General features: G+C 53.0%; 2 protein-coding genes across 8 annotated transcripts in view; one reads left to right on the plus strand and one right to left on the minus strand.

Moving 5' to 3' along the window:
• LOC309444422 (uncharacterized protein) overlaps window positions 1-17,717 on the minus strand; it is a 207,908-nt gene that overhangs the window by 13,750 nt on the left and 176,441 nt on the right. The window lies entirely within an intron of this gene.
• LOC309444418 (H(+)/Cl(-) exchange transporter 5) overlaps window positions 5,936-17,717 on the plus strand; it is a 51,988-nt gene continuing 40,206 nt past the window's right edge. For 2 of the 6 annotated variants that reach the window (XM_082062206.1, XM_082062210.1), the window contains exons 1-2: window positions 5,936-6,043; window positions 6,888-6,940. Coding sequence is in view for 2 of the 6 variants with exons in the window: in XM_082062204.1 (XP_081918330.1) it covers window positions 6,961-6,964 (4 nt within the window). In the remaining 4 variants the exon portion in view is untranslated. Of the gene's footprint in view, window positions 6,044-6,887; window positions 6,965-7,177; window positions 7,197-17,717 lie in introns of those variants that run through there. The other 4 variants (XM_082062204.1, XM_082062207.1, XM_082062205.1 and 1 more) reach the window with 4 other exon arrangements.

Raw genomic sequence — 17,717 nt, forward strand, 5'->3', positions numbered from 1 at the left:
AGAGGACAGCAGAGCTTCACAGTGGAGTGGGTGCTTTCCCCCCAGGGGTTGCCAGCGCCCTTGGATAGGAGCAGACAAGCTCCTCCAGGTCCTCGCTGAGGTTCCACCCAGGTGGAGACCAAGGCAGGTGCCTGGGATCAGAGGCATTTTGTTTTCCTCTCTCCTGGCTGCTGTTCTCTGCTCAACCCCCACCCCTGCTCCTCCATCGGGCTGGGCTCTGACTTCATCCTCCAGGTATCCAAAGAGACAATGGTGTCTGTGGCGGCCAGCACGGCATCCTGTCCCCTCGCTCGCCCGGGTCACTTCCCGGGATTGTTCTGCTCTGCAAGGACAGGGGTTGGCCCTGGGGACTGGGAACGGACGAGCCTCACGTGCATCTCAGCTGCTGGTATTTCATTCAGCAGCAGAGCATGTCTGTGGTGACGGATGACAGCAGGGGAAGGTTGTCCCCTCTCTCTGGACTTTCTCCTGCCACCTTGTCCTCTGCCTCACCAGGAGCTGCCCCTGCGGTCCCCACCAGCAGCATCAGGCAGCCCTGACCACGGGGCCAGAGCCTGATTTCCATCCCAGCCAAAACCCTTTGGCTCATGTCACCAAGACCGGCCCAGGTTGGGGTGAGCTTGGAGGGGAACAGAGGAACCCAGCTGATCCGGCCGGGGCATCCTGCTGCCTTAGCCGGTATTAACCTCATAATTAAACTGCTTTAACTAATACCAGGAGGGTCCAGCCCTGGGTCACCATTCCTCGGCACCAAGCCTGCATTCAAGTAGGGGGCTAAGCCAGCAAAGAACTCTCCTTAGCATAATCACCCCTGTTTTTCTGCACCCAGAGGCTGCGACTCTATTCATGCAGTGATCTTTGGACTTGAAATATCTTTTGTTTTTTCTTGTGTAATTCTTTATGGTTTGGTTAGCATGATGCCCAGCTGCACACTCCTCACTGTCTCCCATGAGTTTTCATGTCCTGCCCGTCCTAGATCTGTTGGGCATGTTTAGATTTTAAAGTTGAAACCTTTTTCCGTTTTTCTGTGATATTTGCTTTTTTTGGGGGTGCGTTCCTTGCTATCTGTTGGCTCCCAGCTGTGTTCTGGCTGTCTGTACTTGGAACACCAATGCTGAGTAGGTATCGCTGGTAGCCACTGCATGCAAATATCAGGGGCGTGAAGCAGCATCCTCCTCCACACAGCCTTGTGTGGTCCAGAGCATCCCCTCCTTCCCGCTCGCCCCCTGTGTGCTCAGCTCCGACTTGGCTCTAAGTCCTTCTGCCCCCCCAGGTCAGCACACAGGGTCAGCAGCTCCATCCCTGCACAGCCGTAGGGTTGGACAAGAAGCTGGTTGCTTCCACTCTGAAGACCACCTCTGGTTTGATCCCCACCCCAGGAGGGCACGGGGCTGAGCAGTCTGTTAGAATCAAGGCAGCACTGACAGGCTGCACCCATCACCGGGACGTCTCTGGGTGCACTCTCCAAGTGGGGTGCAGATCCAGGGTGGCCCAGAGCACAGCAGGGATGGGTCCCGGAGCACCCAGTGCTTTGGAGCTGGGTTCTGCTGGGAAGGGCGGGTGAGGAGACAGGGAAAGCACAGTGGCAGGACCGGCAAAGGGCTCATAATAAAATGATGCCAAAGGGCAAACCAGGGGCTGTGCAGACGAAGTGGTGGGACACCGGGTGCTCCCCCCACCACGTGTCTCCAGCTTCTGCTATTTCAAGGCTTCCTGTTTCCCTGAATTAAACGGCTTCCCGGCGTGCTGGGAACAGGGCGGGTGGCCCCGGGACTGTCCCTGCCTCCATGTGATGGCTCTGCCTTTCACATTCAGCCAGGGGGATTTTATTATTTCTTTTGGTGAAGCTCCTGGGCAAGCGGCATAGAAAACAATGGGCAGGAAATCGGGAATGGGGTCTGCCTTCCCGGTTCCGGCAGCTCTGCCTCTAGAGCGTCTGCAAGTACCTTTGGGTCCAGGTTTCTCTTCCTGAAGCTGCATCACGGAGCAGCCCAGTCCCTGCAGCAGCGCTGGTGGCTGTCGGGATGAGCAGGACGGCGGGGAGAGGAGCAGAGCCCTCTCCTTCCCTCTGTTCCCCAGCCCCACAGCCCCGTTCCTCCTTCCCAAAGACTGTTGCTTTGTAGAAAGTCCATTTTCTGCTGAGGTTTCCAAGTTGCACCTCCCTGTCCTGTTTGTTTCTGCTTCTTCCAGGCCTTTTGCATGCTATGCAAATGAGAAAATAAATGCTGATTTTCCAGGAAGAAAAAAAAAATGAGAAGTTAGTTCATTTAATGGGAAAATGGTGGTGCTGTCAGTGAGGCAGGAGCTGGACATGGGGCTGCTCTGGGGAATGCTGAGGGCAAGGACCTCCCCTGCGGGAGGAATTCCCAGGCCTGGGGGCAGTAACGCAGTGAAGGGGACCAGAAAGGGACCAAACCGGAGAGCAGGGCAGGAGATACCCGCTCGCTGTTGCGTGTGCTGGGTGTCTGGGCAGCGGACAGGTACTTGATGTCCCTAGGGAGGAACCTGCTGCCCACCTGCCCCCTGCCCAGAGCACAGCGGGGATGAGGAAGGTGTAAGGCCAAATCCAGCAGCCCCTGCTCCCCGGGAGGTGGTAGGCGGGCACATCTAGTGGGTGGGAGCATCACACTGTGCACAAGGTTGTGGCGGTTGCATCCAGGGACCACCCAGGGCTGAGACCAGAGGAGCTGGTCCTCGTTTCTTGGTGCTAATTCCTGGGGGAACCCAGCTGAGCCACGAGATCAAAAAGGAGATCAGATGAAGTCAGCGTTCACCACATCAGGACCTGTGACATGGTCTTCCTCTTCTAAAGGATCTTCACTTACATGGCATGAGACTGGTGCTGTTTTCTTAGGGTTATTGTTATGGTAAAACTGTCTCTTAATGTCCCAAAAGTGGGAGTGTTGCCAGCCACTCTGTGACGTTCACCTTTGCTACCTGTCCTGGTGGGACACGGGCAGTCTGAGGGTACCAGGGTGCTGGGTGTTGGATGAAGACTTTCAATGAAGAGATGTGGGGCCATCTTCCCACACACCATCTGAGGAGATGTTCCTCGGGGAAGCCAACACATCTGTGCAGGACCTGTGCATCTCCGTCCCGAGCAGGAGCTGGGAGCGTGCAGAGCCCCCCAGCTCCTGGGACAACCGAGAGCTGGAGCCTTGGGTCCTGCTCTGCTCTGGTCCTCTCGCACCGCAGGGCCCTCTGCTGCCAGACTCAGCATCTCAGCAGGAGATGTTCTTGCTCAACTTCCAGTGGCATGACCCCAGCGTGTCCTCAGCACGGCTCTGTGCTCCTCCGGGTTGTCTCCCAGCAGGGACTGGCCATGCTTCCAGGCCTAGAGAAACAAACAGTCAGGTTTTCAGCCAGTCTCCATGGGAGGAGGAGAAGATGCCACCCAGGACACCAAGGGGTAACTGGGGAGCTCAAGCCAGGTGCTCCTGGCTGGGCTCTGCATGGCCTGGCAGCTCCTGCCTGCACCACTGCTGCCCTCTGGTGCTGCCTGCACCCCCAGTGCTGCCTGTCCCAGCCGGACTGGGGATGGACTGGGAGGTGGGCTCTGGTATCACAGCATCCCAGAATGTCAGGGGTTGGAAGGCCCTGGAAAGCTCATCCAGTGCAATCCCCCCATGGAGCAGGAACACCCAGATGAGGTTACACAGGAAGGTGTCCAGGCGGGTTGGAATGTCTGCACAGAAGGAGACTCCACAACCCCCCTGGGCAGCCTGGGCCAGGCTCTGCCACCCTCACTGGGAACAAGTTTCTTCTCAGATTTAAGTGGAACCTCCTGTGTTCCAGTTTGCACCCATTGCCCCTTGTCCTGTCCCTGGTTGTCACCAGAAGAGCCTGGCTCCATCCTCCTGACACTCCCCCTTTCCATATTGATCCCCAGGAATGAGTCCCCCCTCAGTCTCCTCTTCTCCAGCTCCAGAGCCCCAGCTCCCTCAGCCTTTCCTCACACGGGAGATGCTCCACTCGGTAGCGGGGCTACACTGTATAGGGGCACTGGCTCCTACTGGGTGATGAACCGTAGCTGCCCTGGCTGCTTCCCCAAGGAGCTCGGTGCTGCTGAGGATGCTCGTGCGCTGTGGGGGGATCCCTATAAAAACTGCTGCCACAGTGCTTGGCCCATGGAGACAGATGGGGAGAAGGGAAACTGAGGCACCACAGCTGCTCCTCCTCCCTGGCACGCACAGTAGCTCTGTGCTCCACTCCGACAGTGCCCCCGGTTTGGCACGAGGGTGCAGGGGATTACAGGGAGCATCTGGGCAGAGACCAGGGGGTGCAGTCAAGCCTTGGGGGGTTGGACTGGGGGGGAGCTGGATTTAGCCCCCAGAGCCCTGAGGTACCAACTGATGTGGCTTGTTTGGGCAGAAGTGGAGGGATGCTGGGTTTAGGGTGGATTTAGGACCGCCTTTTGTTTTCCAGACTAGCCTGCTTTGGGGATCAGGAGGGATGGTGTCTTCCCGGGGGGACAGGACGAGCCACCAGCCCCCTGCTCTGCCCTGGCCTGGGGGTTCCAGGGCTGGCCCAGGGCAGGGTGTTGTCATTGGGGTTGTCCTCTGCAGCCACACCACAAAACAGAAGCAGATGTGAGGTTAAAAAGTTGTCTTCCCAATGTTAAGCCTTTGCTGTAAACCCACGTTTCTTCCACCTTAGGTATTTTGTACCCCAAGGGACTGTCCCCAAGCACTGGCCGGCTCCCCTTCAGTGTGGCACGGAAAGTGGGGTTGGACACCGAGGTGACTGTGCTGGTGCCAAGGGACAGGTTGTCTGCGGGTTGTGGAAAGCACTAACACCTTTTGCATGTATTTGGTAGATTGAGGGGGAAAAGTGTTCCTGGAGCTGGAAATTTTCCTGTTCCCGTTAACATTTTCCCTTCACAGTCGGGTTTTGTGGGGCTGGAAAGTGCCCCATCTTGTATAAGGATGCATCCTCCAGCCGGAGGGATTCAGGGGGAGAAACTCCTCCGTGTCCTTCGACTCCTCCGCAGTGGCTGGGGAAAAGGGTGGGCAAGGGAAGGAGGGACAATTATTGTTAAGACCGCATCAAAAACTTCCCCCCCAACCCCATGTGTTTTGGCAGCAATGTCCCAGCCCAGGGCTGGGTGGTGATGGATGAGCTGAGCTCAGGGGAAAGCAAGAGATGCTTGGGCTGGGTCCAGCCCTCCTCACCCTACAGGGTGGGGTTTTCCTGAGGGTTTCAGCATGGGGTAGGATCCCAGTGGGGCTCATGGTGGTGGCAGAGGGCAGAGACCTTTGGGACCTGCTGCACCAGCCTGGCTGGGGGACACAGGGGGCAGTGATGGGGGTTTGGTGATGGAGGGTCAGCAATAGAGTGTCAGCAATACAGTGTCAGTGATGGGAGTGTCAGCAATGGAAGGATCTGTGTTTGGGGGGTCAGTGATGGGGGTCAGCAATGGGGAGGGTCTGTGATGGGGGATCAGTGGTGGGGGTCAGCTACAGGGATCAGTGATGGGGGTGGTCTGTCAGAGGGGGCGGGGGGGGCAGTGATGGGCAGTCTCTGCTGGGGCAGCCAGTGATGGGGGGGTCAGCAGTGGGGTGGACCAGCAATAGGGGACCAGTGGTGGGGAGAGCAGGGATGGGGGTGGTCACTGATGTAGTGGGTCTGCGGTAGTGGGCTAGTGATAGAGAGGGGGAACAGCCGGGCCGGGACAGCGGTAAGGTGGAGGTGCCATTCGCGCTGTTGCCTCACGGTGGCCTCACTCAGGGACCCTCCGCACCCGCTTCGCCTGCCCTTGACCAACCCATCACAGAACGGGGAGCGTATCGCTTTAAGAGCCCGACGCCCACACTCAAGATGGCGGCGGTGAGGTGCCGCCTCCTTCATCAGCAGCACAGTGCGCCTGCGCAAGACGCTGCCGGATGGGCACGGCGCGAATGGGCGGGGCAGCGCGGGCGTCACGTGGGCGACGTGACCCCTCCCTGTCGCGGTGGAGCCGCTGTCGCGGTGGAGCCGCCGTCGCGCAGGTGTCGCGGGGGCTGTGGGGCCCGGGCCTGGCGGAGCGGGGCCCGGAGCGGCCGAGGTAGGGATGGGGGGACCGGGGCAGTTGTGAGGCCGAGCGGTGTGGGCGGGAGTGGGGGACCCGTGGAGCCGAGCGCTGTGGGCTGTGGGTGGGAAGGACCCGAACCGCCCTGCGTCTGAGCTCCCGCCGCGCTGGGGAACCAGAGCTCGGCCTGAGCGGGACCGTGGGCAGCTGGACGTGGGCCGGGTCGGCTCCCGCAGCGGCCTCTGGGCATCCTGTGGGTCAGACTGGCTGCTGCTCCTGCACCGGCCTTCTGCCCCCAAGAAACTTGAGTCTTGCCAGCTTGTGAGGAGCTTCTGTTGGGATTTTGTACACCCTGGGGAAACTGTCTTCTCTCCCAGTCTCCTAAATGTGAACATTTGAAAAGCTGCTCCTGGAAATGAAAATTGGCACTTGTGTTGTCACATATTCCAGGTTTAAAAAAAGAAGCAGCCTGCAAACCACAGTCACAATCTAAACATGGATTCCTAAACCTGGTGACACCCCTGTCCTACCATCCTGCCTCCTTTTCCCATAGAGCCTTGATGCTTGTGTCCACTAAAATTAATTTGCTCTTCCCTCACCCTAGTTGGGACAGTGTTGCAGCTGGAGATGGGAAGCAGGAGCTTTAGCAAAAGCTGGTGTAGAAGGTTGAAGAGGATCACGAAATGGGAGAATTCCCAGATCCCTGTGTTGGGCAGGGATGTTCTCCATGAAACTCGACATGAGTCCAGTGCCTGAAGTGTCTTTAGTCCCACTGGCTCCGAGTTACGGGGCTGACACCCCCACAGTTCACACTGGGAGAGGCTGTGTGTGTGTCCTGGCTCTGTTTTCCTCCCTGAGCAAGTGACTCTTTCTCTTCCAGCAGCTCCAAGAAGCATCGGAGTGAAGGCAGGAGCAGCTGAGCCTTGGGAGAAGGTACTGCCGCTGCTTGTTGGATGGGTAAATGATCTTCTTGTAATCATGATTAACCTTTCCTGCGGGTGAAGGCCGGTGCCGAGAACAGAGCACCGGGCTTGGGCAGCGTGTGCGAGAGGATGGGCTGCGGGGGACACGCCACCCGCTTTCCATTCTGTCTGCGTCTGCTGGAGTGCACGTGGTTGGAGCTGCTGTCCCTCTGTGTTTGTTTGGGTGCTCAAGGAAAATTCCCATCTGAAGGAGCCACCAGGCACAGGTGGGGTGAGAAATAGGTCAACTGGAGTTTGGAAATCCTTTAATACAACATGTGTTACTGGCTTCTGGATGCTGTGAGCTTTCATTGGCCCAAGTCCTAAAGCCTTTGTTAAGCTTGAAACTTGTGGGCAGAACGAAAGGAACAATTTAGCTTTCTACGGTTGTGTGAAGCAGGTGTTTGTGAAAGGCACATCTCGGAATTTTCCAGGTGTTGGTGGTTCTGCTCTGGGTGGCTGTGGGGGAGGTTGGCTGTGGGGTGGGACTGCACCTGGGAGTGGGGGGCACCTGGGAGGCAGTGGGGACGTGTGGCTGGCAGACGCCGCTGTCCCTCTGACTGCCCTTGCTCCCGGAAGAACTTGAGAACGGGTTTATTTTCGCAAGCTGTTTTTAATTCTTTGGGATGCAACGACCGAATCAGCTTGTTGCCAGCCTGAGCTGGAGCTTTGCTGAGCTGCTGCTTTCTGAAATGACCTCCCACCCTCTGCACAGTGATGGGTGCACGTGTGTAGTATATGACCTCAAACTTGTTTTCACTGAAATATCTTCCGAGGTTTGGATTTGGTTTTGGTTTGCCCAAGATTTTGTGGCGTTGTCACTAACAGTTCTTCAGTAACGCCAGAAGCTGAAATGGTTTGGGAGCAGCACCCAACCAAAAGTCTGGTGTGGTTTGTTTGTTCGTTTTTAATGGAGTCGTATTGTCCCTGCACCTTCTAACCCTCCCGTATGCTTGAAAACTTAATAGCAAATTTCCTTTGGTCTCTTTGCAGACTCACGCATCATTATCTTCAGCTACCAGAAAGCTGCAGAAGTTAGAAAATCACCATGGGCCCTAAAACATGGAAGCCCGTTGCTCTTTCCTCCCACAGAGCTTTGTTGGGGGTCATTGGGAAGTTGTGCGCACAGATGTACTTTTCTCTCGTGTCCTTCGCTGTACAGCTGTGCTGCTGCTGTCTGCTGCCCTGTGCTCTTGGCAACCCCATTGCTTTTCAGGACTGGGTAACACTGTGAGGCAAGATTTCAGTTTTATCTAAATACTTTCCTTCAGTTCTTCTCCAGCACTACTTTGTCTGATTTGCATTTGATCTGTGTGGGGTTTTTTCTTGGTGCTTTTTTTGTTTGGTTTGTAAGCCATGAAGCTCCTAATTGAGTAAGAAATGTGGCTATTTCAGGGAAATATCTGTTAACGATACATTATTCGTTCAACTCTAGATGTGTCGGCAAGGCAAAAAACTGGTTGTGCAATTATCCCGTTGCAGCCTGCAATTACAACGCGGAGTGGTTTGCTGTCCGGATGAAGAGCTGCTCTTCACGATCAGCTGGTTTAGTGGGAGGAATCATGGAACGAGCTCTTAGGTTGTTGGCCGTGACTGTCACACGAGTTATCAGCAGCAGGTTTCAAAAACCAGGGATGCGGACGGTGCAGAGGGACAGTGGCTCTAATGTGGGGTGGTGGCCTCATGCTCAGGGCGCGTTTTCTGCTGCTGAGATGCCTGGAGATCTCCCGCAGCACCCAGGATGTGCCGCTGTCTAGATTTGATATGGGGATTTTAAGTGCAGGGCGATGTACACAAATGTTCTTTTTTAACCTGGGAACAGCATTTTCAAGGCTGGCTGTGTTGTGGTGGCATCCAGACCTTCAGACCAAGGTGCTGCTGTAGCCCTGTGGGCTCTCAGGTCTCACCCACTTCTGCCCCTTTGCTCTGTGTCCACCTTGGCCAACCTCCTCCTCCCCCAACACCCGTATTCTTTCTTTCCCTCTGCCATGGATCTTCATTTTCTTCTTCCATCCCTGGTGTGGAACGTGACACCAGCTGGATCTGGTCACTAGTGAAGAAAGGCAAACCTGTCCCCCAAAATCCCTCGCTTTGAGCATGCTCATATAGTTCATCCACAGGACATCCCAAGTCATTTGTGATGTGCTATGAAATATGCTTGCAAGGGCTGGCAGGGGCTGACGTTGCCATCCTCTGGTCTTGGACTCATCCAGCGGGTTTGTTTGGGAGTTTGCATTCAGGTCTGAGTGCCCACGTGCAGGATTTGACAGCGTGGGGTTGAATGTTGATGTGCATTTGCATCATGTGTTTAATTATTCCCTCTGGAATAACAACTCACTCTTGATGACGCAGCACAGCCTCACGGGCAGTTGTTTCCGAAGGAAGTCTGCCTGGGGAAGATCCTTCTCTGAACGAGTCCCTTGCCCGTGGAAGCCCACCCGTCCCCTCGATGTTGCTTGTATAGTATCCCAAGGCAGAGCAGATGGCATCAGACGGAGCAGGCAAGGTCACCTTGCGCTCGTCCACATCTGCTGAAGAGGAGAAGCTGCAAAGCCGGGTGGTTTGGACTTGCACGGTGCTGCGTACCCGTCGCTGTCACGCTGCAGATGTTGTTTTCTGTGGTGCTTTTGGTTTGAGGCCAGTGCTTGGACACTCTGAAGTGGTGTGAGAGCACCCTAACTGATGTTTCAAGGCTTGTTGCAGTGTTGCTGATGATGTTTCACAGAATCCCAGAATGTCAGGGGTTGGAAGGGACCTGGAAAGCTCATCCAGTGCAATCCCCCCATGGAGCAGGAACACCCAGATGAGGTTACACAGGAAGGTGTCCAGGCGGGTTGGAATGTCTGCACAGAAGGAGACTCCACAACCCCCCTGGGCAGCCTGGGCCAGGCTCTGCCACCCTCACCGGGAACAAGTTTCTTCTCAAATTTAAGTGGAACCTCCTGTGTTCCAGTTTGCACCCATTGCCCCTTGTCCTGTCACTGGTTGTCACCCAGAAGAGCCTGGCTCCATCCTCCTGACACTCCCCCTTTCCATATTGATCCCCAGGAATGAGTCCCCCCTCAGTCTCCCCTTCTCCAGCTCCAGAGCCCCAGCTCCCTCAGCCTTTCCTCACACGGGAGATGCTCCACTCCCTGCAGCATCTTGGTGGCTGCGCTGGACTCTCTCCAGCAGTTCCCTGTCCTGCTGGAACTGAGGGGCCACAACTGGACACAAGATTCCAGGTGTGGTCTCCCCAGGGCAGAGCAGAGTGGCAGGAGAACCTCTCTGACCTACTGACCACCCCCTTCTAACCCACCCCAGGTCCCATTGGCCTTCCTGGCCACAAGGGCCCAGTGCTGGCCGGTTTCACAGTTGTTCCTTTTCTGCACAGCTGTGTCGTGGCTGGTGGGATGTCAGGTGTGCATCCCTGCATGCTTTTGGGTGAAGCTATTGAAGTTTTCCTCAAGACCCATTTGTTTCTCAAGGCTGAGGACCGGGTGAGCCTGTCTCCAGGGATGGCGACTGTTGCAGCGCCCTGCTGTTATTTGGAGAAGAAAGACATGGCTGTGCTGTAGGGCAGAACCGGAGTGTCTCCAGGACAGAGCAGGCAAGTTGCTGGGCCTTCAGCAGCCAGCTGACTGAACTTTGGGTTTGTCTGTGTCGTGGATGCTTGTGCGTTTTATCCCTAAGAAGGGATGCTGCATGCATGCTTGGGTAATAGAGTTAGTAGAGATAAGAATACGCAGACGAGCACTTTGGTCAGAGAGAGGCAACTGGTGGCTTTTCAGGGGGCAGGAGATTTTCATCACGTCCCTGATTTTCATCTTAATAGTCCTTTTGCATCTTAATGGGTTTTTGCTTTAAGCAGAAAATTATCAAGAAATTAAGTATTGCAGTGAGACCTACACAGGTTATGTAAAAATAACTTGTGTTTTTTCTTTTTTAATGACAGCTGCTACAGTATCACTTTTTAAAAAGTTTTAAATGAAAGAAATACTGCTGTAGGCAGGGGCTGTTCATTTCAGCTCTTCTTTGAGACTGTAAGAACCATAATCAACAAAGGGAAGATCCTTTGTGTGTTTGTGTGGTGCTTACAGTCTCTCAAGTGCTGCACCACAATAAATGGACCAGTTCCTCATGAAATGTACGTGCAGTTCCATTTTCCAGAACACTTTATAACGAACAGCATGGGAGGTGTCCATTAACAGAGGGTCTGAAACCCATGGGGCTCTGCTACCTGCTGTGGATGAGACCAACCCGCCACCACCAAGGATCGCCTCACAAAGCTGCTTCCTGAGGACCTACCTGGAAATTAATTAGCGGGACAGGCTGCTTATTTCAGTGGCAGTAGCTGCTTTACAAATTTCCCTTTTCCCAGTGGGGATACGGAAACCTCTTTCTATTTTGAGGATGCTGGCACTGTGGGCAGCTGCAGAGCGTTTGGACGCTGAAATGCTGCAGCTTCTGTTTTTGGAGGGCGGAAGGTGAACCGTGAACATGCGTCCTGGTTTTGTAGGAGGCTGAACCATCTGTAGAAATTCAATGAGTCCCGAGAGCTGCTTCAGTATTGCGGTCAGTGAGCGCTGCTGTGTACGCCAGCTTGTCCTGCTTCAACGCGAGGAGTTGTATTGTGTCCAGTTCTGGGCCCCTCAGTTCCAGCAGGACAGGGAACTGCTGGAGAGAGTCCAGCGCAGCCACCAAGATGCTGAAGGGAGTGGAGCATCTCCCGTGTGAGGAAAGGCTGAGGGAGCTGGGGCTCTGGAGCTGGAGAAGGGGAGACTGAGGGGGGACTCATTCCTGGGGATCAATATGGAAAGGGGGAGTGTCAGGAGGATGGAGCCAGGCTCTTCTGGGTGACAACCAGTGACAGGACAAGGGGCAATGGGTGCAAACTGGAACACAGGAGGTTCCACTTAAATTTGAGAAGAAACTTGTTGGGGGTGAGGGTGGCAGAGCCTGGCCCAGGCTGCCCAGGGGGTTGTGGAGTCTCCTTCTGTGCAGACATTCCAACCCCCTGGACACCTTCCTGTGTAACCTCATCTGGGTGTTCCTGCTCCATGGGGGGATTGCACTGGATGAGCTTTCCAGGGCCCTTCCAACCCCTGACATTCTGTGTGTGTGAGTTTCAGACCTGTCGGGCTGCCATTCAGTACTTCAAAAATGCCATTTTTATCTGCTCCCTTTTCAGAAACTTTATTTTTTAAAACACCTAGCGACTGTACAAGGAGAGAATGTGTATTGAATAGCCAGTCCGCCTGCCAGCAGAACTAAATCCATTGCTCCGACAAAAATGTCTAAAATCAGCTGCGTTATGTGTGCCGAGCGGTTCAGATGGATTTCATGGAGGTGTCGGAACGGTAACTCGTGTGCACAGTCCTCGGGGTCTGGCCCTTCCCAGCATTCGGTGCACGTCGTTCTCACTGGGATTTGGCAGAATCTCTTTGGATGGTTAGTTCCATCTCCCTGGGGAGGCTCAGCAGCGGCTCTTGCCAGGGCTCCGGTTCTCCCCCCATAACCCTCTTACTGTCACGACAGGGAGGCTTTTCTCACTGGGTGCTTTACATTCTCTTTGTGGCTCAGAAAATCCCCTTCTAAGTCCGTTGTAGCCTATATTTCAGTATTCTGGGTGTTTTCTATGCCGTCAAGCAAGGAGAACTGCAGTCTCCCCAAAGTCTTAACCCGATGCCACATTGTGCTGTTTGAATTTCAGGGTCTGCTGTGAAACCTCACAATACCAACCAAAAAATAGCAGATATTCTGCTGGAATACAGTACCTGGCAATTAACAATAGCATGAAATGACAGTTTTTCAAGCTGAAACTTGATGAAAGCTTGAAACTAAACCGGACTATAGAAATATAACTTGAGCTCTGTAACAGCAAATTCTTGTCCATTTTGAATTCCAGTAAAATAACCTAATGCAACAGATAGGGAGAGAATGAGGTGGTTGTAAATTCTGTAATCCAAAGGTGAAGACCCTCCGTCTTTGTGTGCACAGCCAGCGGTTACAGTGCATGAGTACTATGTGTTACTACAAGGACTTACATTTTAATCTGAAAAGCGGAAGCAAGTTTCCAAAGCACTAGTTCTGTGGCTGCATTAACTTATTTTAGTCAGGGAGTATTATCTATACCTTGAATAAATGGACTTGTTTTCTTGTTTGCCCTGTGGGGGTAAACAGGAAAGGCGCAGTGTTTAAAAACGCTGCGATCGGGGGAGTTGTTCCGCGTGGAGTGTGGAGCTGTCGGACGTGGTTGTGGCACAGGGACCCGTGTGGGTGCCGGGTGTCGCTGCAAACCGTGGGTGGATATGGCCATGGAGCACACCATGCAGTGATAGATTTTTGGGAATGGAGGAGACAACATAAGCCTCTTGCTAGACTAGTTCTTGGGATCTGCCCGTTGCAGTGATAGGAATCAGAGTTAAGAAACATTGCTGAGCCTTGAAGTGTGTCTGGGTTTAGAGGGCAGAGTGTTTACTCTGTGTGTTTCCCTGCCAGAAAGTGGAAAAAGAATGTTTGGAGCGAGTGGAGAGAAGGGAATGGAGCTGGTGAGGGGCTGGAGCACAAGTGTGATGGAGCGGCTGAGGGACCTGGGGGGTTCAGCTGGAGAACAGGAGCTGAGGGGAGACCTTCTGATCTCTGAACTGCCTGAAAGGAGCTTGGAGCCAGGGGGGTCGGGCTCTGCTCCCCAGGAACAAGCACCAGGAGCAGAGGAAACGGCTTCAAGTTGTGCCAGGGGAGGTTGTGGTTGGATTTGGGGAAGAATTTCTTCCCCAAAGGGCTGTGGGGCATTGGAACAGGCTGCCCAGGGCAGTGCTGGAGTCACCATCCCTGGAGGGTTGGACAGACGGACATGAGGTTCTCAGGACATGGGGCAGTGCCAGGGCTGGGTTAACGGCTGGACTCGATCTCGAGGGTCTCTTCCACCCAAAATGATTCTGTGGTATAAAACCAATATTTGGCCAGTACTATTGGTTTTCATGCTGCCTTGAAGACACTTCTGCATTAAGATCTTCTCATCTGGCATTCCGGTCATTTTTCCACTAGATTTGGGGGCAGGCATGCTGTGCTATTCCACTCCGGGTCCTGTGTTAACTGGCCTCTTCCCGTTTGTGTTGGGAAGGCTGGATGAGTGGAGTGACATCTGTTTGTTGTTGAAGATTTGCTAACCTGAGGATGCCCTGGAGACACTTGGAAGTCATTGGTGACCAGCTACATGGGTATGTTTTAAAAATAAGGCTCTAGCTCAGCTGATACTCCTACATGGAGCAAGTGTCACCATCCTGGATTTCCAAAGACGGTGGTAACAGCAGAGAAGCTGCTGGTTGTGTGTCAGTATGGAAACAGCTGTAAAGAACTGATTTTAGTCTGGAAAATACAGAAACCTCAAAAAGCAGTCGCAAAACCCCTTTAGCGCTCTGTTGTGTGTCACAGTCATAAATTGCCTGTAAAGTGGGTCTTTGGCATTTTCAAGTTAGGCTGCTTTTTGTCAAAACGTGGGCAGGAGCTGGAGGTGTTTGTGAAGAAGCTCTCGGCTGTTGGGGATTTGTGTGGTGGTTTTGCTTCAGGACGCGTGTCGAGGGTTTGATTGCGGGGTGACAATAAAACCCTGGCAGGTGTATTGTTAACCCCCTCTCCCCCTTCCCACTCAGCACAGGCGATCGGGAGGGAAAGAAGGACAGAGAGAAGAGTTGGAAAAATTAAAAATGTTTTACTAATGCTACCGATAAAATAGAGAAAATAATACAAAATATACAAAACCAATCTTGGAAGTCTCAGCAACTGCAGAGCCGGCACCCGAAGTCCTGGACTGGACTCTGCAGCCAACCGGAGCTGGATTCAGTCTGTCACTGGCCTCAGTTCGCAGGGACGACTCGCAAGGTCCTCTGATAATGTCGCCATAAGGAAAAAGGGACGAGATCCTCGTGATCTCCCACTTTTATATGAAGTATCACATGAATGGGATGTTATACTCCGTTGGTCAGTTTCTTGGTCACCTGTTTCTCGTTGCCCCTCTCATGAGATGTCCATCCATCCTTATCAATAACCTCACATTCCATTGCTGTGTTTACCAAAACATGTATCTGGTTCTCCAGGAAAATGCAGCTAATATGAAGCTTTAGCTGACAGGCAAATTCACTAAAAGAGAAACTTGTTTTTTAACAAAACCAGGACAACCAGGGAAGTGGTGGCTGAGCTGAGAATTTTGGCTTTTTAACTGAAAATTTAAAAAAAAGAGCAACAAGCATGCAGTTCTTATTAGTTAGTATGTGTGCTTAGAACAGCAAAAGAAGTTCCTGGGTGCGTTCAGCAGTTCTGCGTTTTACGGTCATATCTCACTACATTGCCTTCAAACACAATGAAGTGTGCACTTAAGGATGCCCGTTCCTATAGTCAAGTCAGCTCTGAATTGGGGAAGTGTTGCTTCTACGGGCGGCTCACACGCAGGCTTTAAACCCTCACTGTCCATTTAAAGTCAGGTCCAAGATCAGAAGAGATTTCAAATATACTTTCTTCTGAATTATTGCTTACTTTAGCAGACCACTTGAACATAATAGCCTGATTTTATAATACATATAAAAGTAATAATTGGAATTAAATTGGTAAAAATCATTGGTATTAAACTATTAAAATGTTCTTTCAGGTGTTTTTCTAGTTAAAAATCAGTTAAAATGGAAATTACAAAAAGTTGAAGAGGAAAACAACCAACCCAGCAAAAACAAGGCGGTGTGATTTGTGTCTTGGCACTTACTGCATTTCTGTATGATGAAGCACCTTAAAGCAAGGACTTCTGAAGAGAAGCACTGAAATGTCCACGATCCCAGTAAACATGCTGGTCAGGCTGCTTTGGTCTGAACATTGAGCAACACCGGAGCAAAGCTACAATAGGGCTAATATAGTACAAGAGGATGACAGCAAGCTGGGAGGAGTGGGTGACACTGGAAGCTGTGCTGCCATCAGAGACCTGGACAGGCTGGAGAGTTGGGCGGGGAAAAATGTAATGAAATAGAACAAGGGCAAGTGTAGAGTCTTGAATCTGGGCAGGAACAACCCCAGGGTCCAGTATAAGTTGGGGAATGACCTATTAGAGAGCAGCGTAGGGGAAAGGGACCTGGGGGTCCTGGGGACAGCAGGGTGACCATGAGCCACCACTGGGCCCTTGTGGCCAGGAAGCCAATGGTACCTGGGGTGGGTTAGAAGGGGGTGGTCAGTAGGTCAGAGAGGTTCTCCTGCCCCTCTGCTCTGCCCTGGGGAGACCACACCTGGAATCTTGTGTCCAGTTGTGGCCCCTCAGTCCCAGCAGGACAGGGAACTGCTGGAGAGAGTCCAGCGCAGCCACCAAGATGCTGGAGGGAGTGGAGCATCTCCCGTGTGAGGAAAGGCTGAGGGAGCTGGGGCTCTGGAGCTGGACAAGAGGACAATGAGGGGGGACTCATTCCTGGGGATCAATATGGAAAGGGGGAGTGTCAGGAGGATGGAGCCAGGCTCTTCTGGGTGACAACCAGTGACAGGACAAGGGGCAATGGGTGCAAACTGGAACACAGGAGGTTCCACTGAAAGAGGAGAAGAAACTTGTTTGGGGTGAGGGTGGCAGAGCCTGGCCCAGGCTGCCCAGGGAGGTTGTGGAGTCTCCTTCTGTGCAGACATTCCAACCCGCCTGGACACCTTCCTGTGTAACCTCATCTGGGTGTTCCTGCTCCATGGGGGGATTGCACTGGATGAGCTTTCCAGGTCCCTTCCAACCCCTGACATTCTGGGATTCTGTGAGCCCAAACCTGTTGGGTGAGCCTGGACCTGAGAGCTGTCTAGGGCCCACGATCAGTGTCGCAAGAGGGATGCAAATCAAAGTGGTGGTTGGTAACATGGATATTGAGTGTGGATATCATGGGATCCTCTTCTGAACCCCACTGGCTTGCGCTGGGCAGGTCTGCATGCACTGGAAGCAGAGGTGTTTATCCTGGGAGGAGGGATAAGCAGCACATAGCTTTGGAAATGGGAGTGGGTATTGGGAAATCCAAGGTGTAGTTTGTCTCTCTAAACTTGGCGTGTTACAGATGTCTGTTGTGGTGAAACGGGGAAAAAAACCTTCCGAGAAGAGCAGCATGGCTGTACAGAGGGACGTTGGGGTCAGTTTGGCTGCTCATCCTTGGGTGTTTGCAGCTTTGCTCATCATCTCCAGCACACTGGTGTACCAGCTCTTCTGTCCTGCCCTGCCTCCAGTGCAGCTGTTTGCTTCCAATAAAGCATGTGGACCCAGCTCATAGGTATAGTCAACTGTAGAAAACAATGGCAATGTCAACCAAAAAACCGGCAGTTTCAACAAAAACATTTAAATGGGAGTTTACTGCTTGAGGGGTGGTTTGAGAGCTGTGGTTGCGTATCAGTAATTATCAGGAAGAACTGCTGTTTGGCTTTTAGAAGGTTGCTGACTGTTAAATGTTACTTGGCTTGCTTTGACACAATTCCTTAAAACTATATGCAAGGTGATTAATATCACAAAGAAGTGGAGCATGTCTGGGAAGAGGGAGGAAGAATGAGCTTCCCTGGAGAAGCCAATTGATGCAGAGGAAATAACTTAGGAAAATATGTTTCTAATAACGGATTGGGATTTACTGGTAGTACTAGTGACAGTTGTCCTGAATGTGCGCTAAACAACCTTTCTTTTGGCTTTGGGAGGACCAACGCTGGTCTTGATTGGGGCCGGCAGGGCCTTTGGCTGCATCTGGAGACCACAGCTGGAATATTGTGTCCAGTTGTGGCCCCTC

This window comes from Streptopelia decaocto (genome assembly GCF_964273445.1).
Source record: "Streptopelia decaocto genome assembly, chromosome: 10".
Lineage (NCBI taxonomy): Eukaryota > Metazoa > Chordata > Aves > Columbiformes > Columbidae > Streptopelia > Streptopelia decaocto.